General features: G+C 31.7%; 1 protein-coding gene across 15 annotated transcripts in view; it reads left to right on the forward strand.

The window, feature by feature from the left end:
- Positions 1-27,908, forward strand: part of LOC117124667 (proteoglycan 4-like) — a 42,692-nt gene that overhangs the window by 888 nt on the left and 13,896 nt on the right. For 5 of the 15 annotated variants that reach the window (XM_033270979.1, XM_033270990.1, XM_033270980.1 and 2 more), the window contains exons 1-7: positions 5,349-5,989; positions 16,324-16,524; positions 17,357-17,465; positions 19,188-19,304; positions 22,200-22,235; positions 25,685-25,910; positions 26,196-26,228. In XM_033270979.1, the coding sequence (XP_033126870.1) occupies positions 5,955-5,989; positions 16,324-16,524; positions 17,357-17,465; positions 19,188-19,304; positions 22,200-22,235; positions 25,685-25,910; positions 26,196-26,228 (757 nt within the window). In that variant the 5' untranslated portion in view covers positions 5,349-5,954. Of the gene's footprint in view, positions 1-1,335; positions 1,520-5,348; positions 5,990-16,323; positions 16,525-17,356; positions 17,466-19,187; positions 19,305-20,580; positions 20,611-22,199; positions 22,236-25,684; positions 25,911-26,195; positions 26,229-27,908 lie in introns of those variants that run through there. The other 10 variants (XM_033270993.1, XM_033270994.1, XM_033270985.1 and 7 more) reach the window with 9 other exon arrangements.

Below are 27,908 nucleotides of genomic sequence, written 5' to 3' on the forward strand. Positions count from 1 at the left end.
ACACCAATAACCATTTGATTTTGCCTTGCCAAACTCAATCAGCTCGAGACAATTTTTGAATACCATTCCGAGGCAAAACAATGTATCTTCATCGTAGTCACATTGTTTTGCCCCATAACCTTGTAGTTACGTTGTTTTGCCACGGAAAATCACTAGATTTAAAGTTTTGTGATTAAAGTGGATAGGTGGTAAGCACTATCTCTGAAACGACTCGTCATTGAGACCTGAAATTTTCACAAGTAATTCAGACGTGTGTAATATATTCCAAATGATATTATCTGAAAATCAACAAAAATGTCAGTTACGTTATTTTGCCTTGGGACGGCCGCTTTTCAACAAGTGATAAGTCTAGCTAAGGCCAGGACTGTCAGTACCTGGAATACAGAGAATGTACACATTTGTCCAAAAAATCAATGTGGCTACTGGCCTAGTGTTATCTTTTTATATTTGACAGCTCTGTTTTTTGTGTCCAGAAATCAATGGTGCCCGTCTAGCCTATTCTATCATAATTACATATAATACTCGATGGCCTGTAAAACATGTGTTTACTATTCCTCAATATTAATTGGCAAATTGTTCCTCTATGCTAACAACTAAATTATGCCTACCTAATTATAAATTACAAATAAATTATAAATTAGTAGTTATCTATTTTGGAATAATTTTGGTTTACTTGTTAATTTTAATATAATACAATCATATTCATACATATATTTTTTAATTTATTACCATGCCTGCTCAGAAATATAAGTATAGATGTTAAAACCAAAGGACACAGGGGGAAGAGTGGAATAAATGTCATTTACTAAGGAATGTTGAAACTTGGTTAGAAAACAACAGGGGTAAAATTATCCCCTTTTTCTCACGACGACTGAACACTTCTTGCTCCAGTGCTTGTACAGTACATAGGCTATGATGAATCAACATTAAGCCTGTACTATATATTTTCTGAATTCAATCAGTTAATTAAAACAAAAATTAAATTGAGTTATAAATAAGTGAGGAATTCAGAGACAGATATTATGATACTAATTTCACTGAAACTTGTTCTAAAGTATGGCCACACCACCTCTGTTATTTAATAATGGATTGGCTCATTACATTCTCCTAATTGCATCCAAATGTTATGCTTTTTAACTTCTGTGCACATATTCTATTTTCAATCTAATATACTGTAGTATGCTTCATGTTCATACCAAATGGCACAACATATTTTTAAATACACATGTTTCCATTTTTATGAAATTACACAAATTCATACCATACCTTAAATATATACCACAAATTATACTAACTACTGTATCATTTGTGTCCTGATTTTCACACTTTTTGTAGGATTTATTGGAGTTTATGTTGATTGGAGCAACAACATTCACTGCACCAGGATCCAGTTACTGCACGTTTGCTTATGTTAGACTGCAACTTATGAAATGCATTCACTGACTAAACACAAGATAACAGTTTTTGACTTTTGATTTTTCAAATTAATTATAATGGATATTATAGAAACCAATTCATTGTAAGTACTAACAACAAATTTACCATTTTGGTGGTTTTTTTTTTTTTTTTGCATTTACTTTATTGTTATTTAAAGTTCTTTAGTTTTATCATGGTTATATTAACAAAATATGTATTATTTTTTTTCAATTTATGTTTATTTAATTTATTTAAATAGTTACTTGTTGATTCTACTTTATCAGTCATCATGGTTAAGCCATCATTTGCAAAATCGCCAATTCCTAACCCAAGCTGAATTTGGCTAATTAGCCAAAAAGCTATTAAATTCACTGTTTGTATTTTGGTTTATCTGCTAATCAAATTTCAATTTATAATGCTTTCATTTTCATACTAAATTTGCCAAATTGCTAAACATTAATTTTTCCATTTAAATGTTGCTCAATATCATATTAGAATGTATATTAATTTGCTTTTATTTTGATATTAATTTTTTATTTTTATTACTATATATTTATTTTCATTTAATAACTGAGAATCTGATATATAATGAGTATTTATTAAGTTATAACTTAGAAATTTTAGAATATTAATACATACAAAATTAAATATTCAGTTTGACTGTATATATTTTTAGATACAATACATACAGTGTCAATATGTAGTTATAGATCCAATTAAATGTCACAACAATAATTGTATTTAGAATAGTTTGTTTATCTTGTGTATATTTAATTGCGACATTTAGCTTCCATGGTACAGTTCAGTGTGCAACATTTCTGGGTGGCACTGAGAATATTCATGGTAAAAAGCCAGGTGCACTTGTTACATACAGACTTATCTTCTGGTATGCAACATTTATATTTATATAAGGTGTACTAATCTATCGTTATCTTTTTTCTTTGTAAAAAGATCAATAAAAGAGATCGCAATCTTTTTTTGAATTTATCTCTAACTTTCATTGCCAATGATCTATTCAATGTAATCATAATAGTGGTACTGTGGAGTCTAATCATTGTCGTTATAATAATCCAATATTATAACATATGTTGGAAAAATTCCAGCACTTTATTTTGTGGTTAAAATCTATAAAACCATCAAAAGAATTGAAATCTTAAATTGCTCATTTTAAAGAATTAAGTGACTGTAGTTGTCAACTGCCTGGGAGACGTAGCTTAAATATATACTTTCAAGTAGATATTCAGCCAATTTAAAGATCTGTGCATATTTAATGCATTTGTAAATATTTTAGAAAACAATTTTCTTGTTATAATTGATGATTAAAAACTTCCAAATAAATAATTCAGCTCCATCTCCAGAGAGCTTCATCCTCTGACACCCCTTTCCCAACAAGAATTCTTCTTTTGAACATCACCATAGCTGCTGGGTGAACTCCATACCTCAGCACTGTGAAAACCCCCTTTAAAGGATCTTGATTATGAAACTGATGTACTTTGATAAACATAAAATATTACCACAAAAATAAAATAAAGATGACCATATTTGTACCTGTGACCCACTGGTTTGTTCTTAATGCATTTCCAGCTCAGCAACTCTCCATGGTTACTTTTGAATGACAACCTGTAGAACAACAAAACGTTCTCAAACACCTCAAATAGCTGTTAAATCAGGTGAAACCATTGAAAGGCGAATGGATAAAGGAAGTTCATTCCATCAAACTCTTTCAATCGGAAAAAACTTCAGACAGAATATTTTAACCTGACATAACTTCTACGAGGCTTGTTATCTGCCCACGGTTTTTATTGTAGATGCATAATTAGAACGGATGTTTCTAACACCAAAATGTTTTCGTTCTAGTTCATTTTTCTCTATAAATTTTGCAGCTGCCAGTAGCTGATTCAGGATTTTGTTACCCGGGGACGGGTGGGTGGATGGGTGGGTACTGTAGTGGCAACAGAGGCTGTAGGCAAGTAGATGAGGTTGCTTGATGGAAGCACTACGCATGCGTATCACTAGGCAGGTGTCCATGAAAGTTTGGAAAAATGCATATTGATTGATCATAGAAAAAGAAAATTGATTGATTGATTGATTTAACTGATTGATAGAATTTATTCCGTATCAAATATAAATTAAATAAGAAAATTAATACAGTAATAATAGAAATACATTTCCTTGACTTAGATCACTAGGCCTACTTGTGTATTTTTTTACACAAACTAGGTCGAATACATAGTTCACACAAATTTTCACGCAACACACGCACGTCACCTCGGTCCCCGTCGTTGTGTGGTGGAGGTTCAAATTTTATTATGTAATTTATACTGTGATCTATAAAAAATTGAAACCATGATGGTAGTCCTAGAGTACCAGTAGACGATATTTTAATTACCAAAACACGCAGCAATTGCTGAGTGCTTAGACTTGGTGTAGGCAAATAGCTATAGGTACTTTAGACCAGACCATTTGACAGCACTACATCCGAAGCCCTGGCTACTCTAACATGTAAAATTCCTGGCACTTTCGATACCAGTTACATCTACGGGTGAATCTTAGGAGGTCATCCCGGCACTGCGGGGACACAACTATGTGTATGCCCCGGTTCAGTCCCGGCCAGTGTCCCGCTATAAGACCCGGGGTAGGGGGCGGGACTACAATTGGCAAGTGCATGATAAGGAAACATGCTCGCTGTCGAGACTTGTACAGTATGATACCAATTTTATGCTAATCCAATTTGATCATTGTGATATGTGTGAATTGCCATTGTATTGTAGGAAGGAGGTACTTTGAGTAGGAAGAGAGCAATTACACTATTCATGTGTGTAACTACAGTATTAGTCAAAGAATTGTTTTACGTCTTGCACTATAATATTCCAAGTCTTCGCATTGGTTAGTTGAAGTGTTGGGAATTTGTCCCTAACATCGCTGTTTTCTTTTTCCTGTCAAGGTATTGTACTAACTGCATCACATTTTATACAATTACTGTATTGTATTTTACATTTTTTCTTACCTGTAAGTGGCTGTTGGTGGAAATATATAAATAAAATTATAATTATTAACAATTTCTATATTGGCTAAGGGAAGGCACAGAAAAACATTTGATTTAATTCTTATATAATTTATTGTGTAAAGACCCATGTGAAAGAAGTGTTTTTACTAGGAACTTCAAAAGAAGACATAATAAAACCATGTAAATATCAATCTTATATTTATAAAATATTTTAATTTACTTATTTATTCAGTATAAAACACTCAAAATGCAATGAAAGTTAAAAATTATTGAGTTTACAAATTGTCTATTAACGTTTTCAAGTTGGAGTACAAATATTCAACCCAATCTGATAAACTGATCTGATTTTATAAGGAAATACTATAAAGAATATACTGTACACTAAGTAATATTATTATTAATAATTTGAATAGGAAGGTGAGAAGTCGTGTGGAAACGGCTGCTGTGTACTGCCGTGATGACGGCATTTGCAAATCGGCCAAAAATAACATCAAGTGTTGGTTGGGATTGGAATGTATTGTCAGATATCAAGAGGAGATCTTGTGATATGTATCTCATATATACTGTATCACATATTCTCCTTTCAATTTTATGATTTCAAAATATTTCATTTGTTATGATATATTCACTTTGTAAACAAAAAAAAGCATCTATGTTGAAAATCAGCCAAAAATAATATCAAGTATTGTTTGGGATTGGAATGTACGGTGTAGAGTGGAGATTCGTTGGCAAAAATCAGTCAGGCATGATTAATAAAATCATAGTAGAGAGTGCATGCATTCATTGGTGTTGAGAAAGAGCTTTCAAAATGAAAAGAATAGACATGTACATATCAAAAGAAAAGCAGTGTGGGTTGTTTGTTAAGAGGCACAATACTGCGGCTTAAACTTTACGTACGCCCCTTTCAGGAAAGACCCTGACAATATCTTTCTGTAGATAAGGTGCCTTAATTATACCTCGAGTAGTAGACTGTCAAGTTTATGTTCAAAGTTAACAGTTACTTTCCGCTTTGATATTCACAACGGTTGATTGTTTCTAGATTGTTTTTTTGTATTAAATAAATCTTCAACCTGCTAACCTGATCGTTCTTTGAACTTCTAATTTATATAAGAGGATATTAAGTCTTGGTAAGAGCTTTTGCAGCAGTTAATACCACTAGGCCTATAGAAGGAATAAAAAGGTTAATGTGAACGCCTGTACCAGGAACAAGACTTGACATTGTCCTTGATTCGCTTTGGGATCCTTGGATGTTGTTTGATTTTTACTTTCTGTCTTCAATATTAGCATGACTTGACGACTTTATGATTGTCAGCTCCAGTCTTATTATTGCGGAAATGTTTCCAACATAGTGTAATCCGTCCCTCCATCCTGGAAGTCTTCTGAAAGAATTAGTCAATTCTTGTACGGAAGGAGTTAGTAATCGATCACCATTCGCTAAATAAGTGTGAACTTCTACAAAATCTGTGCGTGTGATTTGAGGCAATTTTGCTAATTGATAGTATTTCTGTTACTTAAATTAATTTTTATTACGATGCCTGGAAGAAAAAGGAGCATCAAATCGAGACTGTAAGTACCCAATATCAGAAATATTTAAAATATTCAAAATTAAATCTGTTACAATTTTACATTCATGTTTGTGGTGTGTTTATTACTGTATAGAATGGTTAGATGGTGTATAAATAATTCAGAGCCTGCTGGCTTAAAGGTAAACCAGCTATTTATGTTTAGTCGAGCAAGATTAATTTAACAAGTTATTAACAACAAGCAATTCTGTCAATGCATATAAATTAATATTTCACATTATGATTATTATTTACTACTCTTGTGTTATTGAATTGTCATATTAAATGAGTGCAACAGAATCATCATTTGCAAATAATAAATGTTACTGCTGCTGTAGAGATAAATTAAACAACAGGGCATGCCCTAACTTTTTTTGGTAACTAGCCCACTGGGCTAGTTTACTAGAGATTTTACTAGCCCACAGAATATTTTACTAGACCACAGACAGGAAAAAATTTTGTTTCTAAATATTTATTAGCGACAATTAAATTTGAAGGTTGATTTGCAATTTCATAATTTCTGTAGCATTGCTGTTTGAGCTACCCTCTCAAAATTTTGTTGAATAAATAAATTTAAAAAAAATCACCCATGCTGCAAAATCGACTCTGGTTATAACAGGGACAGATGAGCATGTTTTACATCTCCCTGGTTATAACTTTGGCTTTCTAATATTTAACAAAGGGCCCAGAAATCAATCGAACCAATGCATCTGTTAAATATTTAGGTCTCAAGTCACTCACCTCTAATGGCAATAAATCTTGCTTAGGCTACCTAGGCTAGGCTAGGCCTAGACAAGACCTAGGGCCTAGGCTAGCCTAGCCTACCTATAGCATTGAAGTACTTATTATTAAAAGTTGAACATTTAAAAAATATCATTATATCAAAATAATATGAATATAAGGTAGTAATAAAATTAAATGTTCTAACTACCTAAATTAACATGCCATCCTCCTGTAGTGGTTGGTGAATGACTTGGGATCATCTTAATAATTAAACACTCACGCATGTGGAGAGCTGAAAGCTAGCTAGAGTGTACTCTCTGTGCTGCGGTACCTCCTGTGCAGAGATTGTCTCGAAAGTTCCGCTTTTTTTATTTTTTTATTTTAAAGAAAATGTTTTTCTTGCTAATTCTCCACTAGAAACCGGGCAACATGAGGAGTAAATAGGCTAGCCCGGAGCGGTTTTTACTAGACATTGTACGCCGGGCTAGTACTAAATCGAGCCCTGAACAATTTAAAGCCCTTAGCAATTTTTTGCTGAATGAGCATTTTGAAAAAAAAAATTGACCCTGACAGGTTATAGGTATGCATGTATTTCTAAAAGATTGTCTAACTGTACTGACACTGCATATCTTGTAAAATAGAAAATAGTCAACAAGTCATTAAATTAGCAGTTCCCACAATGTAGATAAATATAATATTTCATTTTATTATCTATCAATTATCTACTTGTCCATTGTGGTAAGTGAATGCAATCAGTGTTATCATTCTGCAAATAATAAATATGTTTGCTGCTGTAGTGGAAAGATAATGTTGTAAAAATCTATTGGCCCACAGCAAATTCCTGTTGATAAAGGATTTAATTGAAAAGAAAAACTAATCCCATAAAGGTTACAAGAATGGTTTGTAAATCTGAAAGTAAGTAAAAAAAAAAAAATAACCTAAGCGGCAGGACAAAAAAAGATCGAGATGGGGATGAGTAACATGCTTTTTTGAATTTGACCTTACAGACGGTCTGGTTTCGCAGTATGACTTCCATTGAAGTCTTGCAAACAACAGGTTCAACGTATAAACCAACACAGTACTGTAGGTCTTATAGGTGGTGTGCTGTATGTTTTGCATAAAATACTCAAGTGCACGACTAACAACATATTATAAGTTAAGTAGGCGTTATATGTATCGTTTCTTGATCTTACACCAGTGTTCACTTGTTCGTTATTCAGCAGCTGTTGTCGTGTTTAATGGTCAGTGGTTCAACTTGTTGAATGCAAAACGTAGTTTGGATGTACATTTAACATGTTGTGCCAACATCTGCTTTTGTGCAAACTGTGGTATTGTAAATAGTAACATAATTGGTCTTCATAAATAGAGGTAATCAAATCAAAATTGAATCTTTTATTTTGGAAAAATATTGTCCATATTATAGTACAGTACAAAATAATATATAGAAAAATAAAAAGAATATGAAAAATTGAACTAACAATTCAAAAACCTACGACCAAAATAGCTTTATAAATTAATTAAAAGAAACCAAACAGTTTTCAAATATTCATAGTAAAATCAAATCAACATACATAATGAAGGAAAATATATTAAATTATATGAAAATTGAAATTGTAAAAATGATTGAATTTCCAAAATAGTTAATATGCTTGTAGAATTTTAATTTTACAAGGTACTGTAGGTAGGAGAATAACCCATAACTCACAGTGTCATAAGAAAGTATAATACATACTCCAAGTATTGAAATTCACGCCATCGTGTTGGGATTCAATATTTCGACATTAATTATGTCGTCATCATTCCTGATGACGACCTAATTAATGTCGAAATATTGAATCCCGTCACGATGGCGTGAATTTCGATACTTGGAGTATGTATTATACTTTCTTATCTGTGATTAATCAGTGGACCTTTCGGTTTTCACAGTGTCATTGTGTACTGAATTGCAAATAAATGAATTCGTAATTACCATGTTTGTTTTAATGTTAAAGGTTGAGTTAAATTTTTATTCTTTTGTCTTTGATTGCATGTACTAAGGGTCCCAGTTGATCAGCTCTGGCTCGATGGAACACCCTCACAAAATATTGTTGAAAAAAATAAAAAATAAAATATAATGTGTTCTTTTCATTAACACACAGTAATATTGACTAACAAACTACATTATTTTTAAAAAGGGGAAAGCTGTTGTAATTAAATATAACTAATTTTATACAGGCATAATTCACTTGTTTTAAATCAAAAGAAAAATACTATATTTAATTAAATACAGCAATTTTGTGATGTTTTTGATTAAATTATCAATTTGATCAAAATGTACTAACCCTTACTGTAAATGATAACTTCCATTAGAAAAAATTCCCAAGGAAAATCCAAGTTTAAATGCATTTCCCATAATTTGTAAGTGGGAAACCTTAAAATCCTGATATTTAGCCTTTTATTTGACGTCTCGATATTTTACTACGACTGACTCAGCCACTCTGTATCCTGTAGAGAACGTACTACCTGTGTTTGAACTGTGTTTCCATTTTCATAAACTTGTAAATTTTGAAAAACTGTTTCTGACCTAGTATAGCAAGTTGTGCAAGGAATCACTGTGACTATTGTGGGAATTGAACCTGTAACCATTGAAGATACAGTAACGCCTTGCCAAATGTTCCATATATTGTGACCTGTACTATACTTGTATCGCATGGAAAGCCTTCTGTTGTATTGTAGACTTTTTATTTTATTTCTATTTATTAATCTAGAGAAGGGTTATTAGCTCAAAAGGATCGCAATGGGGAAATTTTCTGACCTGTGTGTCTTATTCTTATTATCTCCCCCCCCCTGCAAATCCCCACACACAGATGGAATTAGCTTTCATAAAGAAAATTGAGCATTTACTTATTTGTGGTTCCTGTTGTGTACATTTGCTAAGTGGAAAGGATTGTACTAAACGGAAGGTAACCAAATCTCAATCCCATTACAATAGTGCATTATATCTTCACAATCTGTACTGTATCTCATCTAGTGTAAAACCTTAATAATAATATTTTCACATTTTTCCTTGTATGATGTAATTGATTTTTCCTATACCTCCCTTGATAATTTATTTGGACTGCTATTTATAGACACCATCTTATTGTCGTGGCACTGTTTTGTTATTTTTTTTTTCAGACAACTGCAATTAAATTTTCTTGTCATATTACATCATTATGTGTAAGAATTGAAATTGTTTAAATTTTCTTGCACATACAGTACAGTAATGTTTAGATCTAGGAGTCTTGAAGTGGGGGATGATGGGGGCGCGAAGGTGAATTGGGGCTGGATGATAAGGTGAAGGGGGCTAGCATCCAAAATAAAGTTATTTTTAGTTTTTTTTTAACTACTTGAGCTTGATTTTTTGGGGTTGGGGACGACTGGGTGAGTATGAGTATTTTTTGGGGACATGCACCCCCACATACCCCTATATTCGCTACTGATATAGTATACAGTAATAATATAGAGAATGACATTTATCTATTGGAGGTGTGGTGGATGATGGAGTATTTTACAGTAGTATGTATCAACTTGTCATCAAACATTGAATGTTACTCATTTCCTAGCATCTGTTTTATTTAAACAGATTTATGATATTTATGTTATTGCCAAAGCATTGTTTTATCATAATTTGTATTTAAAAATAAGCATCGTTATACATTGACATTAATAAACATGATTAGTATTTAGGTCCAAGAATAAATTGTTTACATATAATATCTATACAGCAATAATGAAAATAATAATAATTTTTTATAATTTTTTTTAAATGTCTTCAATTTTAATTTTAGAACTGTGATACATTATTATATTTATGTTTATTTTGCAATTTTCAATTGTAAGTGGCAACAAAGTATTTCTATTGGACGATTTTTGAAATAAATAAATAACAAATTGTCTTTGTCAAACTACATGTTAGCTTGACATATTAGTAAGTTTAATAAGCCTTCAATTCAATTGAAAATTAACTAGAAAATATTATTCCTTGCCAATTAACGCATAAGTGATACGATTCCTGTATTCTTTCATATTTACTCTTCAATCAATAGTAAAGATTTTTGTGGTAAAAACTCTGTGAAACTGAATTGTTTTAATTTGTTTATCATTAAAATTTTATAATAAATTATATATTTTTTTAAAAATTTTAAATAAGCAAAGTTTATATTTGACTGATTTTTTTTTTTTTTCAAATTTGAATACAGATGATACTTTAAAAAAAAATTATTGATTATGCATACTTTGATTTTACTATCTGAACTTCAGGAATTAAAATCTTTGTCCAAGTTAACAGGAAAACGTGAATGTAATTAATTAACCAATAACATCATTATTTACTTCATTATTATTTATAGGATAGTCTTGATTAAATTATAAAATGGAATGAGTATGTTATATATGCTGACACAAAGATTAAGTTTATTAGATGGGCGTGATTATGCTTTGAAATTAGCTTTGTTAATTCAGTATCCCTATTCAACATTCAGTTGGATGTCAAATAGCATAAGCTTCTTACTGAATCCTTTCAATGCTATTCTGTAGATTATTCTGGGATGTACTGTAATTGCACTTTCAGTATAATAGACTCTGGGTCACGATGTTTCCATCTTGATTGTAGTTATTTTAGTTAAAAGAATCAATAACTTTAGTTTATCTTAAAGCTGGAATATACTCAAGGTTGAGAACACCAATTTGTCTTTACAGTCACCAATGCTTTTGGAAGTTAATCTAACAAAATTATTTTTAGTTGCTTCAGTTAAATAACCATTCAAGGAGGAAATAATTAATAATTGAAGCTCTCTATGACACTGCCCAAGAAAGTGATAGATACAAGACAGCAAAAGGATGTAAATGAAAATAGAACATTGAAACTATAATTTTAAATAAGATATTAAGCATACCGCCTATAAAACAAATCCCAAATAGCTGTATAAAACAAGTACTGTACAGTTATGCATTCTTGTATTGAACAGTATGTTTAATTATTTAATAAATTTGATAATTAAATAAAGTTTTGGTTGAAAAAAATAAATCAGATTACTCAAGCAAATTTATAAGGATTTGGCAAAGCCAAATGTTTTTGGTAACATTCAATGAAATCAGTGAAGTGAATTCAATTTTAGGAAAAGATGGTGAACTTTAAATATTTATATACAATTTTAAGTACATGGAAAAAAATATAAAGTAATATAAGAAGCCTGCTTGGTTTTTATTATTTAATAACTCCATGTTAATAATGTTTTAATTTTTTTGAAGATACACTAAGTAATTATTAGTGTTATGTATTTTTTTATAATTTATTGTGGTGAATACAAAGTGTTTAGCCTCTGCTACTTTTATTTCAACAAGTTCTGGATATCAGTGACTGTAGTTATTTTAAGAAGACTCATAATTTAGTAGAATTTTTAGAATACACAGAGTACAGTATTCGAATATTAAAGTTCATTGCAAATTAGGACACATTACCATTCAGTTATAGCTCCTGTAAATTGCATTTCCTTCATAATCATTTCCTTTGATGTTCATTACTAATAGGAATAATAATTGAATGTTAAACTAATAACAAAAAAAGTAACAAAAAAAAAATTATTAGGAATGTTTGACCAACTTTAAACAGTCATAATTTAAAAATGTATTTCATATTTAATACATTTTTAAAAGTATTAGAATATATTCAATTTTAAAATTATTTTGTATTCGCAACAATGTTAAATCATTTTAACACAGTTGTATGCATGAATTAATCAATAGGTGATTAATTAATTACTCAAGTTAATTATGAAAGTTGATATTGCTAGGTGATAATTATTCAAATATTACAATTTGCTAGTATATGAATATAGTAGAATATATATGCTCAGTAGATTCCCAAATACTTGTGAATAAAATTTCACCAGTGATTTGGGTGGGAATTGATGGAATTATAAATATACATCTAATAGTTATAAAGTAATGCATAATTGTTAATTAAATGAAATTTTTTTTTTTTAATCAGCTGATTCCTCTATATGAACCTAGCCACACACATTGGTAATTTCCATTACTAATGCTATTAACATCCTGCCTATCAAAGTTTGATCTTATTGGTTTGCTTAAAAATTGTGTCTAACTTTAATTTGACCAATCAGCATGCATTATTACTTAATTGATTATTATTTTTTAGTTGGTCTAAAAAATCTGCAGACTTTTAAAGTAATATTAAAATTTATAATTGCAAGGATAACTTATCCTGCAGTACTGAATGAACGATTCAATATTTGATATAGTTTTTGATTGAGGTTCTAGTCCCCCCCCCCCCCCTTGGTTTGTGGTTTGGACTCATTGTTTGACCTATCGGGCCCCATGTGTGCAATTTCTGGAGCCCCCACTTGTTACATATCATGCATGACTAAAGCAGTTGGGCCAACTAGCATCGGCTGACATTATCCATGTACTACTCTACATGCAACTGAACGAGGTGCCTCAAATGGATAACATTCAACGACAATCAGCTTAGACTTCACCAACAATCGAGCAGATGGCTTTGTGTGTGCCCTGCTTTACTGTTTCCCAGTATTCAGAGTAATAACATGAAGTACCGTTTTGGATGTTCACATTCGAAAACTGAATATAAATAATGAATGTTTAGAAAATTAAATATATTTAAAAACCAGTTATGATAGATTATGTTGAATTTAGAGGCCTTTGACAATCACTGTGAAAAGGCAGATTTCTAGGGTTGTACAATATTTCCTGTCTATTTTTTTTAATTTGTTTTGTTTTTTTTCGGAATAGGAAGTCGGAATTAATTGGCATGGATTTTGGTAATTTAATAGTAATGAATGAAAAATTGCATATGGTAGAACCTCAGAAAGTGATTAAAATATGATTTTTTTTTTCAACATTTGTATAGTTCACATGTACAGTAGTATATTGTATTATATTTATATTTAAACAAATGTGCGGCATTTTAGAAACATTTTTGTTGTACAATTATAAGCCAGTCATACAGTAGGAACAGCAGTTATTTAGGCTTCAGCTCTGTTTTTGTCACTGTGGTTATCATGTTTGTTTTGTTAATCATAAAAGACAGAAATAGAAACAAGTCACAATCAAATTTAATTTTTCAAAGTCAACATCATAACATTTTGTATAGACTGTATTGTAGGACTACAAAATGTACAGGCAAATGCTCTTAAGTCGAGATGTAGCTGGGTGGTTTTGATCTTCACTCTCCCAATTCCAGAGTCATTGGTTCAAATCATACCAAGGTACATGATCTTTCTCTAGTAGCAGTTATTTCCCCAATTCTTAATTCCTGTTTGAATATAGCTAGCATGCTGAGGGCCCAGTCATTCAGCTCTCCACTCTTAAAACCTCATAATCTCTTGTCGTTATATATGATACACTACGAATACTGTGTTCTGTAATTGCAGTAGTCAAAATATCTTGTAGTTTACAATTGAGGTTGCAGCTACAACTAGTTGAAGTTCTAGTCTGAAGTCTAGTCTAGTCTGATTACAGTTTGTAGAATAAGAGCTTTAAGGTTAGGGGTCATTCACAATTATCAACATTTTGGTAAGTGTACAAACAGAACTCTTTTTTGGTACCCCTCCCTCTCCTCTGAAAGTGTACATAAAAAATTTTGATTTTGCAAAACCATTAAAAGTCAGTATACTGTACTTGGTTACATAAAAATGTATATTATGTCCATGGTTGCATTATATATAATCGGTCCAACAAAATTAATTATTTTAAATATTGCATGTTATTATTATGAATCAGCATTTTCATGCAATGTAGAATAGTTCAAATCACCCTCCCTTGTAGTGTACTGCTTGTGTAGAGTGTAAAGGTCACAGATATTTAGCTCTCCACTCTAAAGCCTCATAAAAACAGTCCTAAAACATTGAGGGTCACATGATGATATAACTGTATAGTTGAATCGGTAGTAAAATCACTACCTGGAAGCCTACCGGATATACAGTAACTCATTTATTATTGCATCTTTGTAATAACAAATCAATATAATCTATATTTACAATAAATCATAGTTAAGCTTCTTACTGTAGGTGACTGAGAGACCTGACAATGATTGAATTCCTTATGCTTTTTGTTTACTTTCAATTGAAAATTAGAATGGAAATTTTTTTCTTTCTAATTAATAGATAAATAATGCTGCTTCCTTGCAGATACTCAAATTGATTGTCAAAACACTAACAAAATTGTAAATCATCGAAACTGAATTTTTTAGGCCTATGTCGTATTGAAGTTAACTTAAGAGGATCAATTCTTTTATACATTAATTTATTGTTTGATTTGATTGTTTAATTTTTGATATTTAGGTATTGTCTCCACTGCTCATGTTAACTATCGTGTGTAATTCATGTCTACAATTACTAACACAGGTTCTATCAATGCTTATGCAGTTACACAAAGACAACAATAATACTACTTGTATGGGAAAGTAATTAGTATAATTGCTGGAATGAAAACAATGTCCACTGTACTGCAGAATCGTAACAACATGAAGCGTGCCTAACAATTAAGTATGGTATGCAGATGACAATGAGTTGCTAGAAAGAATTAAAAATTTTTATAATTTAGAGCACTTTTTCATGGACATTGAACACTTTGTTGTTAACTGGTGCTGAGACAATTCTCTATTAAAGCAAAATGTGTTAAAGAAATCTACTGTATACAGCATGAAAGTTTGATGGCTATTTCTGCATGGTGTATAATTGAAAAAGTAAAGTATTGTTAATATAGAGTATTTTGGGGCATAGATGAAAAGTGCACCTGGAGTACAACAATTTTTTATAAGGGGAGCAACAATAGTGGCACTGCCAGCAGAGGTTCAGGGGGCCGTATTCGCCATCAGACCCACCATCTAACGATTTTCCTACGATTTGGGTGACGTCTTGTCAGCCACCTGTAATTAGATATGGTAGTATGAGCGCAATGTGCATGGATTGAAATATTATAAATTCACTAATAATATTATCTCGGTGGTCCATGGTACTCTGGTTCAGTATTCATTATTATACACTGTACAATTATGATACAGATAGGTATTGGCATATAGTACTACCAGTATTGTTCCCAGATGGCGAAGTGTTTACTTATAGACAAGCGGTAACTACTGAACAAATAACAGATTATGATGAAGTAGCCCTGCAGTATTAACATAGTCATCCTCTCTTGTTTTTTAAGGGCATACCTATTGTTGTAATTCTTGATAATACTATAAAGTACATAGTACTGCACAATGTTGGTGTATTATCAATTCTGTTCTATTATTTATGGCTACATGAGCCATCTAGGGGAATTATCTACTTCAGAAACCCTTAGTATTTAACACAGATATGAACAATAACAAAAGAAATTAAACTGAGTTTTGATACGCAAAAATTACTATAAACCATAGATAATGCACTTTTGGTAAATCTGGTATTATGAAGCCGGATCAAGTACAAACTAGTAGAGAAACTAAAGCCTAAAGGGAAGATGGAAAAGATGCAGACAAAATATAAATTATGTATCTTTGATGTGAGCTATTCTTCAGTATACATTACTATATATATCTAAGAAATAAACAAATCCTGAAACTTAATTTTTCAGATCTAAGCGCAGTAAAGCGCCGCCACCACCTCAAACATTAAAGACGGACCAAAACATGCCAGATATGGATACAACAAATGGTCATGCCGCTACTCGTAGTGGCAAGTCTTCAACTAATGGGACAAAACCAAAACCAAATACTAGGAATTTACGGGTCCATATGCCAAATGGAAAAATAGTCCAGGCAACCGTGGATGCTAAGTAAGTACAGATTTACCATTAATGTATATTTATATACAGTATTCAAATAACAATTTTTGTTTGTCTAAACCTGATTCGGGTGGGAATTGAACACACTACTTGTAAATATGGTCATGATGACATTACATCATGACCATATATAGGCACATCATGACTATATATGAGCATACAACAGTTTTTTGTCAAAGAAAATTTGATAATCTGGACAGAGCTTTACAAGTTACAAGAGCGTTTTCATATTAAGCCTACTAGGTAATACAGATTTTTGTTTGTCGAATCTGTACAACGTTTGATCAGATTTTGTCTAAAAGTTTATGTACAAATCTATGTTTGCTTGTTTCAGACATCTTAACAAATCATGTATATTTCCATATTGTTTGAAGTTAGACATTGCTTTACATCATGAGGTTTCCAATCCAAAAATAATATCCATTTGCAGATAGTTCAAGAGGACACAGCTGGCCTGCCTCCACCCCCTAATTTTGTCAAAATTATATAAAAAATGGGGGAAAAAAAAGATTTATTCAAATTTAAGTTTGAGAGTGCCATTTCCAGCCATCTAGATGGTGCCATAATCATAAATTTTCTTACCTCAGCCCCAAAAATGGTAGGGAAAGGTGGTTTTCACACTGTAACTATGAAAGTCCTTCACATGGCCACTCCCACTATTTCACATTTCTTGATCTTCCACTGATATCCTACAATTTTAAGATACTGTACAATAATTTCACTTTGCTTAAAGTAAAATACTTCCTTTATATAGTAAACAGATGATTCAATGGTTGTTGGAATTATGAAATATATTACAACACATTGTTTTTCTTCTTACCAGTCTGTCTTCCAGCGATTTATTGGTGATGATGGCAGGGAAGAACAAGTTAAATCCTGTGTCACATATGATGAAGGTGCCATCCAGTAGCCCATTAGAGGAATCAGTCTTAGTGAGTATCATCTAATTCTAATGTCGCCAGTCTTTTGTGATCACAAGATTAAGCCTGCATCTAGTCCAGTTTACAACTTATATTTGCAGGCCTGTGGTTCAGTGGGAAATCTTTGGTCTTCTAATTGAAATGTGAGATGTTCGAGGCAAAAGTTGACCACTTGCTCATATAATAAAAAAAGACAATTTTATCCATATTTTTTGTGTGTATCATTCATTATTGATTTATAGAATGAAAATTGAAATCTTGATGATAAAACATTTTCTCCGATTATTTTTCTAACAATAACATCTAGATTAAATATATGTGAACTTGGATATATAATTTATGAGTGTAATCCATTGTGTTTTGAATTTGGTATTTCAAACTTGTAATCATTCCCTGCAGCAAATTAAGTTGCTGTGTACAAGAATTGCTAAGTTTGTTATTTGATATGTAACTTTAATTTGATAAGCTCTAAGTTTTCATTAACAATCGTTACTCAATCCAGTTAACTGTGTATAAGATGTGAATAGAGAATAATCATTGATAAACATAAGTGTAACCCACACCAAACATAAAACATCCCGTTCATATTTTAAGGGCGAATTTTACTTCAGAAAAGAATAAGAAAAGATTAGTTAGAAAGTGTACGAGCTGTTGTGGGTGTACAAAACATAATTGGCTTTCTTTGATGAAATAATTACAGGGTGCACTGCAAACTCAGCATACGTAATTTTACTGTGCCTACGTAGGGATTCTAATCTGTCACCATTACCAAATTGGGTAAAATTTGAAGAAGTACTGTAATTAAACTTGGTGACAAATTCAGAATTTGAGCATTCAAATGTATGTTTTATTGTTTTTATTTTGTAATTAGGAATCTCGCCATAAATAGCAGATAAGATGTTGTTTTTGGTTCGGTTAGGCTTTAAGTGTTCTGTGTGTCTAGGTTCATGGTATAATTTCTTCTATTTCCTTTTGTAGTTGTCAAGCGCCTCAAGGTTATTTTAAAAGGGAGGTGCTATACAAATCACAAATTATTATTTATGTCAGCACAGTGGTTCTTTTATCTCTAATGATGGTGATTGCCTTTACAATAATATAATGCTTATGTAGTGAAGTTATTTATTTTCTGTCTTAAAATTACACAAATACAAATCTAAATTCCCAAAAACCTTACTTTTTAGAGCATGAAAGAATTTCCCTTCATATCCTGCTACGCTCCCTTGGTGTATGACTACTTCACCTTAGACCAAATAATTTAACCATTCAACATTCCCTTCCTACTATGGTGAGATTCACAATTCAGGATAGAGACATATTGATTTAGTGCCCTGCCCATGATTACAGATTGGTAGCTTGGGATTAGAGCCCTAAAACTTAGGCTTCAAACGTTTTAAAAAATAAATATATTTCAGGTGAGCCTAAGTAAAAAGTGTTTGTGGGATATCATTATCGTTATTATAGTTCATGTTGGTGGTATTGTTACAGTGTCTTAAAAATGTTATGTTATTGAATTGTTATTATTTTATGATTGTTACAGTATGAATTACCTTGTCAATGGGATGTCAGTTAGTTTAGCTCTTCATTGATTTCACTGTCATCGTGAGAGTTTCATTTTAGACAGCTGACTAAGCCATGTCAAATTTACTCTGAAAAGATAACATTAACTACTATACAAACAATAGTCAAGTATTGCCAATGTTTTTATTATTAATATTTCTTCATGTCATTTTTCAGCTGAAACCAAGTCAATGTGTTGGTGACATAAACGGTGACATTGTGTTCCTTATTGCAAAGCCTCAAAAAGAACAGTATACTATCAAAGGGGTCGAGAGGAAAACGGCTAAATTTGAGGTAAACAGTTGTTCTCCCTATTTTGAAAATGGATCGTTCTATATATTATTAGTAATTATACCTATATAATTCCCTTTTGTATAATTTTGTTCAAACCATAGTTCATCAGCCCACGAATTTCACGGCAATTGCCGACCATATTGCCGAGCCAGAATTGCTACAGGACGTCAATTTTTTGCTGACCTAGCCCTAGATTTCTTCGCTTGAAAAACTGCTTGGCAAGTCAAAAACTTTTACTGAAACAGGCTATAGCAGACACTAAATTTCATGTACGTCGTCAAACCAAGGAAATTGGTTGTTCATAAAACAGATTTGTTTGTACCATAACTATTTCTAATAGGCATGCAGTACGTACAATTTTTGTACAATCGTCTTGTCTTTCAATCTTGCCTAGTCATTTCGTAGACTAGGCCTAGGAATGACGCTATCCAGCCAAGGCCTACAACATCACCCAATTGAAGCCACGTGGGCTGCGTAGATCGTAATGCTTATCTAAATCTATTATTTGTCTTCATTTTACAATATTATATTTAAAATGTTGTTTATTATCTAAAAACAACAAAATTCAACATATTGTAGGCCTAATCCTACCGTCCGTTTCAACGCAATCACGATCGCATCGTGACCTCACTACTGACAAGTATGTGTGGAAAATCCCTGATAGATCATTTTGGGCATTCGCATGGACATGCATGGGCAGTTTTGAAGTAGCCTGTGATGCTGTGATGATGATGCGATCGTAGCTTTTACGAAAGTTCCTATGCCAAAGATAACAATAAAACGACCGCTAAAACGAAATTTATTCGGCGATTTTCTTATGTAAAACATAATATTATACTACACTATTAAATTAATACAAGTACGACCATTCTTTCACCAACAATATATTGATTTAAGAGAAATTAACAAAATCACAATCTGTAGATGACGATGTAAGGTCGAGAGTTTGAAAAAATCGTAGTTTATACTATATAGGCCTAGGTAGTAAATATTTATCTTAATAATAAGTTGAACTATAGATATTTTATGCTTTTTAAAAATTAATTCCCTATTTAAAAATGGATCAATTCATATTTTTTTTGTAATTTTACGTAATTAGATAATATCTATCCACAATCCTTTATTCAATAAAAGTTTGGCACATGTAATTATAAAATTAATTTTGGTGGCAATATTTAAATTGTTTCTTCTACAAATATATAAAACAAGCTTAGTGCCATGTGTAAATAAGAATTTAAAAATCAATTGAAAATGAAAATGATTTTTTTTTATTCAGCGTTTAAAATCATACTCTAGAAATTCTAAGGTTTGTGTATATTAATAATTATACATTCTTTGCATTTTGCATTAATGTTTGTTTGCTATGAGATTGTACATCCTACAGCATGATTAATGGAATATCAAAGTACACGAACATGAACTTGATATTGGTATGGATAAACAAATCATGATTTAAACTTTGTATAAAGAAACACACTCCATTTATTATTTAATTATGTATTATAGATGCAATACCGGTCTTGTTAGAAATGCCCTAATGGGAAAATCCAAAAGAGTACTCGAGCTATTGCCTTATTAGTAATTGAGCAACCAAGTAGCAATAATCCAATTTGTAGTTAGAACTGCACATGCTCGTATCAAGGTCAGTCAGCATAAACATCATTCATACACAAAATATTTTCATGTCATTTGACCTTGATTGACCTTAGATATGTGCATGTGCAGTTGTAACTATGAATTGGCTTATTTGAAGGCATTGGTTCAATTTCAATGGGGACAATATGTTATCTAGAAGATAAAAATTAAAAATGAATTGTCTTGTTATAATACATATTTTATTTCTATTCATTATTAATTTTGTTTGTTATCTGTTGGAAATTAACCTATTTTTATACTTGTTGTCTATTAATGAGTATAAAAAATATGTGTATTTATAATGGGATGATGTTTTTATTATTAAGATAAATATATGAGCTTTCCCTGTAGTAAATTGCTTAGCAACTAGAATAACAAATACAAAATGTTGCTTGATGTAATTGTAAATTGAAAAGATATTAAAATTAGTGACAATGTAATAGTAGGCAATCGACATTGATAAATTTCCATGTGATTGTGAGCATATTATTAGTAATGATTTAATCATGTCTATATTTTGGGGTGGAAATTCTAATCTTTCAAGGGACTATGGACAGAATTTGGTTTAAAAATGAATTTATCAATATTATCACCACCTTAATATTTTGGAAATGTGATAAGGTAACACTTATAAATTTTTTATTCAAGCTAACTCAACTGCAGTTGGGCCAGACTTTTAAATACCAAAACATTTTTTGCAAGATTACAGTATTTTTCTATTTTAGCAAAATAGTTGTAACAAAACCATCTAGGTAAAAATAAAAATAATTGAAACTTAAATTGATGAATAAAAAAAATTGCTTTTGTTTCAGGTGTAAAAAACAAGTAATAAGCTGATTAATCCATTGAACTGTAATAACTATCATAGTTCCTACATTAAACTGTACATCTGGGTCTAGGGTAGATCATGAAAAGCCACATTGAAGTACTGTAGTGTAGATAATGGTAGTCTTTGGAGATGCCATAGATTCTCCCAATGAGAGGTCAAAGTTCTCAGACAGAGCGTCCATACTTACTTCAACCCCACCATGGTTGGAGCAAATTCTAAGAGTATGCACATCTATATAGGCTTAGAAATAGCACTTTCAAAAAATTGTAGTAATTGATAGCATCTTGATTTTCATATTAATTAACCTGCCTGAAATTACTTGACTAAGTTTGTTCAATTTTGCTTTCCTAACTGCAATAACCATAGCTTGAGTTTTTTTGCTTTTCCATAAAGAATAGTCCTGTATTATTCTTGTCATGCTTTATCCACAGAATCGAAACATATTGCAAAAGGGCATGCAGCCAGAGGTCTGTTGATAACAACTACTGTCTTGTAATGAATGCTGGGGGTTAACACATGAATTACAGACCAACTAACTGCACTGTATGCCATGAAATCATTTATTAAACAGGCTCATCATACATAGGTTGAGCTTATGTTTTAGTAGTTACCTAGGAAATAAAAGGCTTATGATTGGATTGAGCCTAGAAAATGAAGTGCCTCAGAATATAAGCATATAATATTGTAGGAAGATAAATAACCTAAAAATACAAATTTTAAATCACAATGCTGGGCAGATATTAATTGGTATGTTCTACTTACACTTAGTAGGTGGTACCGGTATTATTTATAGTGCAGTAAGTTGGTTTGATTTGAGTTGCACTCGGGTTAAATATGTTGTAGCAATCATACTTGCCATACCCTAATGATTTAGGCTTTAGTCTACTTAATTTGCAGCCCTACCCATATCACTTGCTTTTGTCACTTTGTACTATTTAAAAAATTTAAATTTGAGAACATTAAAAAATGTGCAAACAATCATCAGTGCAAAGGAATTCATTTGGTATTGTTTTAAGTTATTGAGGTTAGTTTAAAGCATTTTGGAGAGGATTGTTTTTTGCGTTCCAACCACAAAAACCCCTGAAAATATAGGGGACTCCCTCTTCCCTTTAGTTGCAGATTTCTCCTTTGACTCCAAAATGTTGGCAGGTATGTTGATTGGGTAGATGGGGATGTTTTATGCATGATCTCACATTTAACTTTGTTTTTCATTGCACCATTGTGTAAACAATAATAGAGCACATTAATGCATGCACCAAGATCACTTCATATATTACTAAATTTAGACAATGTACATTATACAGTAAGGTCAATGTGTGTTTCATTTTTATGTGTTCAATAATTATCATATATTGCATTAACTTATTATTTTACTTATTTGAAATATAACATTGTAGCCATACATTTACCAATCATTAATATTAACATTTAATTTGAATTCTACTTTTTAATGCTTAATGTAAGAGAAAAAAAATCAAATAATTAAAAATAACCCAATGCTTAGCAGGATTATCTCATACTCTACATCAAACATTATTAAATGTATAGTCTAAAGGGGCTATGAGCCCTAAATTTGGTATAGTAATAAATTTATATTTTTCTATTTTTTTAGTTAAATTATCCAAGTGATTTTTTTTTTAATCCAAAGAAAAATCATTCCAAAAATGTTCACCATGCTATGCTGTAGTATAGTAGGCAATTTGTTTTCCATTTGCTATCTTATATGATAAGACAGTATGATAACAAGTTTGCCCCACCTAGTGTAGTGGACTTTAACTCATTTACATTAGGGATTGGCTGTGTCGCCGTTAATAAATAGTGCTGCATCAGAATATATCTGGAGAATTTGAATCAACTTATACCAATATATCTTGCATAACTTGGTGTCCGGCTGTTAAAAAACAAAGGGTTTTTAGCCAAAGATTGTTGGCGGGCCGCACACATATGGTCTTTAACTAATTTTCAAAGGCATTGCGTTCTCAATAGATTCACATTGGCCGACGACCGTCAGGTGACGTGAATGCCCGACTTTAAAGCACCGGTTAAGAATGTTTTTTTTTTGTCTTCAGATGAGTAGTTATTTTATGGAATTTCAATTTCCAGTTTCTGCTGTTCTGTCCATTCTTTCCCATTAGATGTGTATTCTTATGTTTCTGGAGAGGACATAAATATATTATCATTATTAGCATTTTTTGTTTTTTTAATATATGATCATATGGTTTATTATACCACTTGGCCTCATACAGAATTTTAGTTGGTATAGTATCCAAATTGCAATCAAGGTTTTGGTTAGAATCTTGATGAGTTCAAAATAAATGTTCTTTTTCAAAAATGTATTATCTTACAACATGTTATTTATGCACATTTAAACTGTTTAGCAGATGCCTATAAAGCAAAGTACATCATGATGGCCAATCACAGCATGGGAAAGCTCCATGATACCTAATCTCTCAAATGAGCATGATAGTTACAACAGCTACTTTAATAGTTTATTTATTTATTAATTTGAAGTACACTGTTAGGACTGTGGCACTTGTCAATTTGGCAGTGCATTCAGCAACATACATCACTTAAACCTTACTAATACAGTAAAACCAATTTAATAAGGCTGTCAAAATGTTAGGATGGTGAATAAATCATGCAGGGATGCTAGGTGGTAGACACTAATTGTAAGTTTACATATTTGTGAGTGGTTTATGACAAAAATGTTATTGGTCACATCTAGGGGTTAAAAGTGACTATGATCTCACAAAGAGTTGCGTTGTTGCAGGTGATAGCTATTCAGACTGTCCTAAGGTCCTACAGTAGTCAGGTCTTCAGATTTTTTTGTCACAGCTGAATATACTCTCCGACACTTATTGATAAAACATCACTTCCATTCTAAAAGTGGAGGAGGCACTCACTGTTGGATGAGAATGATTGTTTTTTTTTTTGTGTTTTTAGCAAATTATGATTAATAAGATATACAATTTCTGTAGACAAATCATGGGTTGAATATCATAAATTAACAAACTACATCTTGTAATGTTTGTTACTAGACTGTATGTGATCACATAGTAATATTCATTGGTAATGATAATAATAATTATGATCATGGTATTATAATTGTCATCATATTTGTGGTTTTTCACATTGCTTGTTTTTTTTTTTTTATCATGTTTAGTACTTTGATCTCTCTTTGAGAGGGCCATTATGAATATTGAATTAATGTTAAACAACAATCATGTTAATTCCAGCTAAATTAATCTGCCATACTGATGTTAATTGTATTATAGTAATCTACTATATTGTGCACTTGGCTACTATACTTAAGAATACGTTTTGGGTTCAGTAATAATGTCTGATATTTCACATCAGTATCAAGAAAAGTGTATCCGATGCTTGAATCTCCTTTGCATATTGAATTAACCTTGCACCTAATATGAAGGCTTACTTACTCTTCAGGTATTATTATAACATAGACAGGTGAATTATGATAATGCCTCTATTGTTATTATGAATGATAGGATTTCAGGTATTGTCAACCTAGTTTATTAAACTGAAATCTGTCTTTTATTAGCAGTATTCTTTTAGAATTATTAATTATCACTTTCTTCTTTTTCTATGTTGCTTCTTTCTGCTTCTTTCTCACTTCTATGTTTCTTTTCTTCTCTTGTCCTCTTCTCATTCTCCATTTTCTCTCCTACTGTTCTCCGCCTTTTTTCCTTCCCATTTCCACTATTTCCTTCATTTTTTTCATACCCTCTTTACCCCTGTCTCTGTTTCTCTTTTCTTCTTTTTTTCACCCTTTCATTTCTTCTTTCTTTTTTCTTTCCTTTCCCTCTTATTTTTTCTTTATTTCTTCTCATAATATTTGGCCCTACATCTAGAATGCCACAATATTTAATGCTAATTTTATTGTTCCATAAAAATCTAGAAAACGATTAGACTTACTGTCAACTATGGAACCAAACACAAGATGGTACTACGCATCAATCCAGACCGAACCCTGGCAGATCTTCTGCCCCAGATATGTGAAGAGAAGGGAGTGGACCCTCAGCACCACACCTTGCGACTTCCCAAGTCCCCTTCAGATAACTTAGATTTAAGCAAGTCCCTCACATCATATGAAATAAATGAACTCCAGTTGGTGGATACTAGAGGTATGATAAATGTTCATTAATTATATTTAATTTCTTTCACATCAGAAATTCATCATTCATGAGAAAAATTTATCAGTGGCTAGGCAGGTAAGGCCCTGACCTTTATTGGGCAAATTTTAGTTTCACCATCATGAATATTAATGATGATAATGATGATGATGATGATATTTATGAATGATGATATTGCTATCTGATAATAATGATCAGGATGTATTATTAAAAAATAATCAATACCACAACTGATTACATGATCATAACAATTACATTGTTTATTGTTCATCATAGTCCCTAATCATGTACGAGTGATGATATTGACAGGTACAACAATTTTTTTCCCTACCCTATTATTTCTTTGCACAGTTTAGTAGCACCCTCCTATTTGCATCACACACTTGTATTCATTCATGTTTCTGTTTGCTGCGGTGTAGTGTCAGTGTTCTGTATTCATTCTAACTTTTTCATTACCTTCCCATCTTGCAAATGTCTTGACTGCAACCATTCAGATATGGCTGTTAATTAACTTTCTCTTTTTTTTAAATTTTTTTCATAATTTATTATGGAGTAAAGTAAATTTAATACTAAAAGTCTGGTGTACCAGGATTTGAACGCAGAACTCTAGGATTGGAAAGCAAGTATCTTAAAGTAGCAGTCGCACTAGTTGATGTTGGTGGGCCTGTATCAATTCATGCTGAGAACGTAAAGATCCTGAGGTCTTATTGATGTGATTGGCTGTACTCAGGCCTACCAAGTCTCACACATTCGGGGTCTGTCTCATACTCTCATGCTTAAGGACCAATATCAGGCACATAAAATGTAATGCTGTATGCTATTTGTGACCGTTGTAAACCTCTTTTAACTAAAAATTCTCCATGTACAGTACTTAAAATATCATGGTAACATGATTGTATGGCAACTAGCTGTACTAAAACTGAATATGTGATTTTATAATGTGCTCTGTCGGCGGATAAAGATCAAAGAATTCGCAGGCCCACACACTACCAGCTCATGCCACTGTGAATAGCTCCATATGGACAAGCCATCAGAAATGAATCTTGCTTCTATTTCATAACAAGGACTTCTAAAGATATTCAAGTTCTCTGGCTCAGTGGAAATTCGGTTGCATGAAAAATAAATAATTTGATTGCCATATGGATGTGGAGATTGATATCTAAAATAGGGTACGTGCTGATGTCGAAATCAATAGAAAATATGTGGAGTAATTACGATCAGAAAATTTTAGTACATGTGTTAATTTTACTGAACAATGTGTGGAAAACTCTTTTTAAAATCTAATCATGGATTTTAATGTATAGATACGTAAACCTACAGAAAGTACAAAGGTCACATGTATAAGGTGCTGCAATTTTTACTATTTTTTAGAATGTGAATGAAATGTTGTGTTTTAGTTTATGAGCATCCTTATGTTAGTACGCAACCACTGTATACGTAGTTCAAGGTTCAAGTGTGAATTTTAATGTGAATTCCATCAAATAAGAAAATATCGCCATTTTACCATATTTACCACTTCACCAGTCTGCCTTTGTTTCACACGAGAACGATTAATTCAACAAGCAACGTTACTAGAATTTCTTGCGTTTGCACAGAATGCATCTGTTGTAAATTGCTCTACTGCAAACCAAGTCTTATTAATTCTTTGAAAACATATCAAGTCCAGTCAGTACAAGCAGAATTATTACTTATTTTAATAATGGGAATGCCTGTAAAGTTTAATAGCTATGGTCTCTACATTGGCTTTTTGTCAGTTCACAAACAAGAGGTCAAAAGTTTAGAAAGTTCATTCCTGTGAGCAGTTCTTTGGAACCCCACCCTAGTAAGGTCAAAGTCAAAAATGTGATCTAGGCAGCCAACATGTGAAGTATGATTAGTAAACCTTTGTTATAATTACGTGCATTATCATTATCAATATATGAGCAGATTAGAAGACATTTGTAAGTGAACAATAAATTTAGACAAAAGTCCTGTAAACAAATGATGGGA

Source organism: Anneissia japonica, unplaced genomic scaffold (genome assembly GCF_011630105.1).
Source record: "Anneissia japonica isolate Jap-2015-1 unplaced genomic scaffold, ASM1163010v1 scaffold284709_len978187_cov192, whole genome shotgun sequence".
In the NCBI taxonomy this organism is placed as follows: Eukaryota; Metazoa; Echinodermata; class Crinoidea; order Comatulida; family Comatulidae; genus Anneissia; species Anneissia japonica.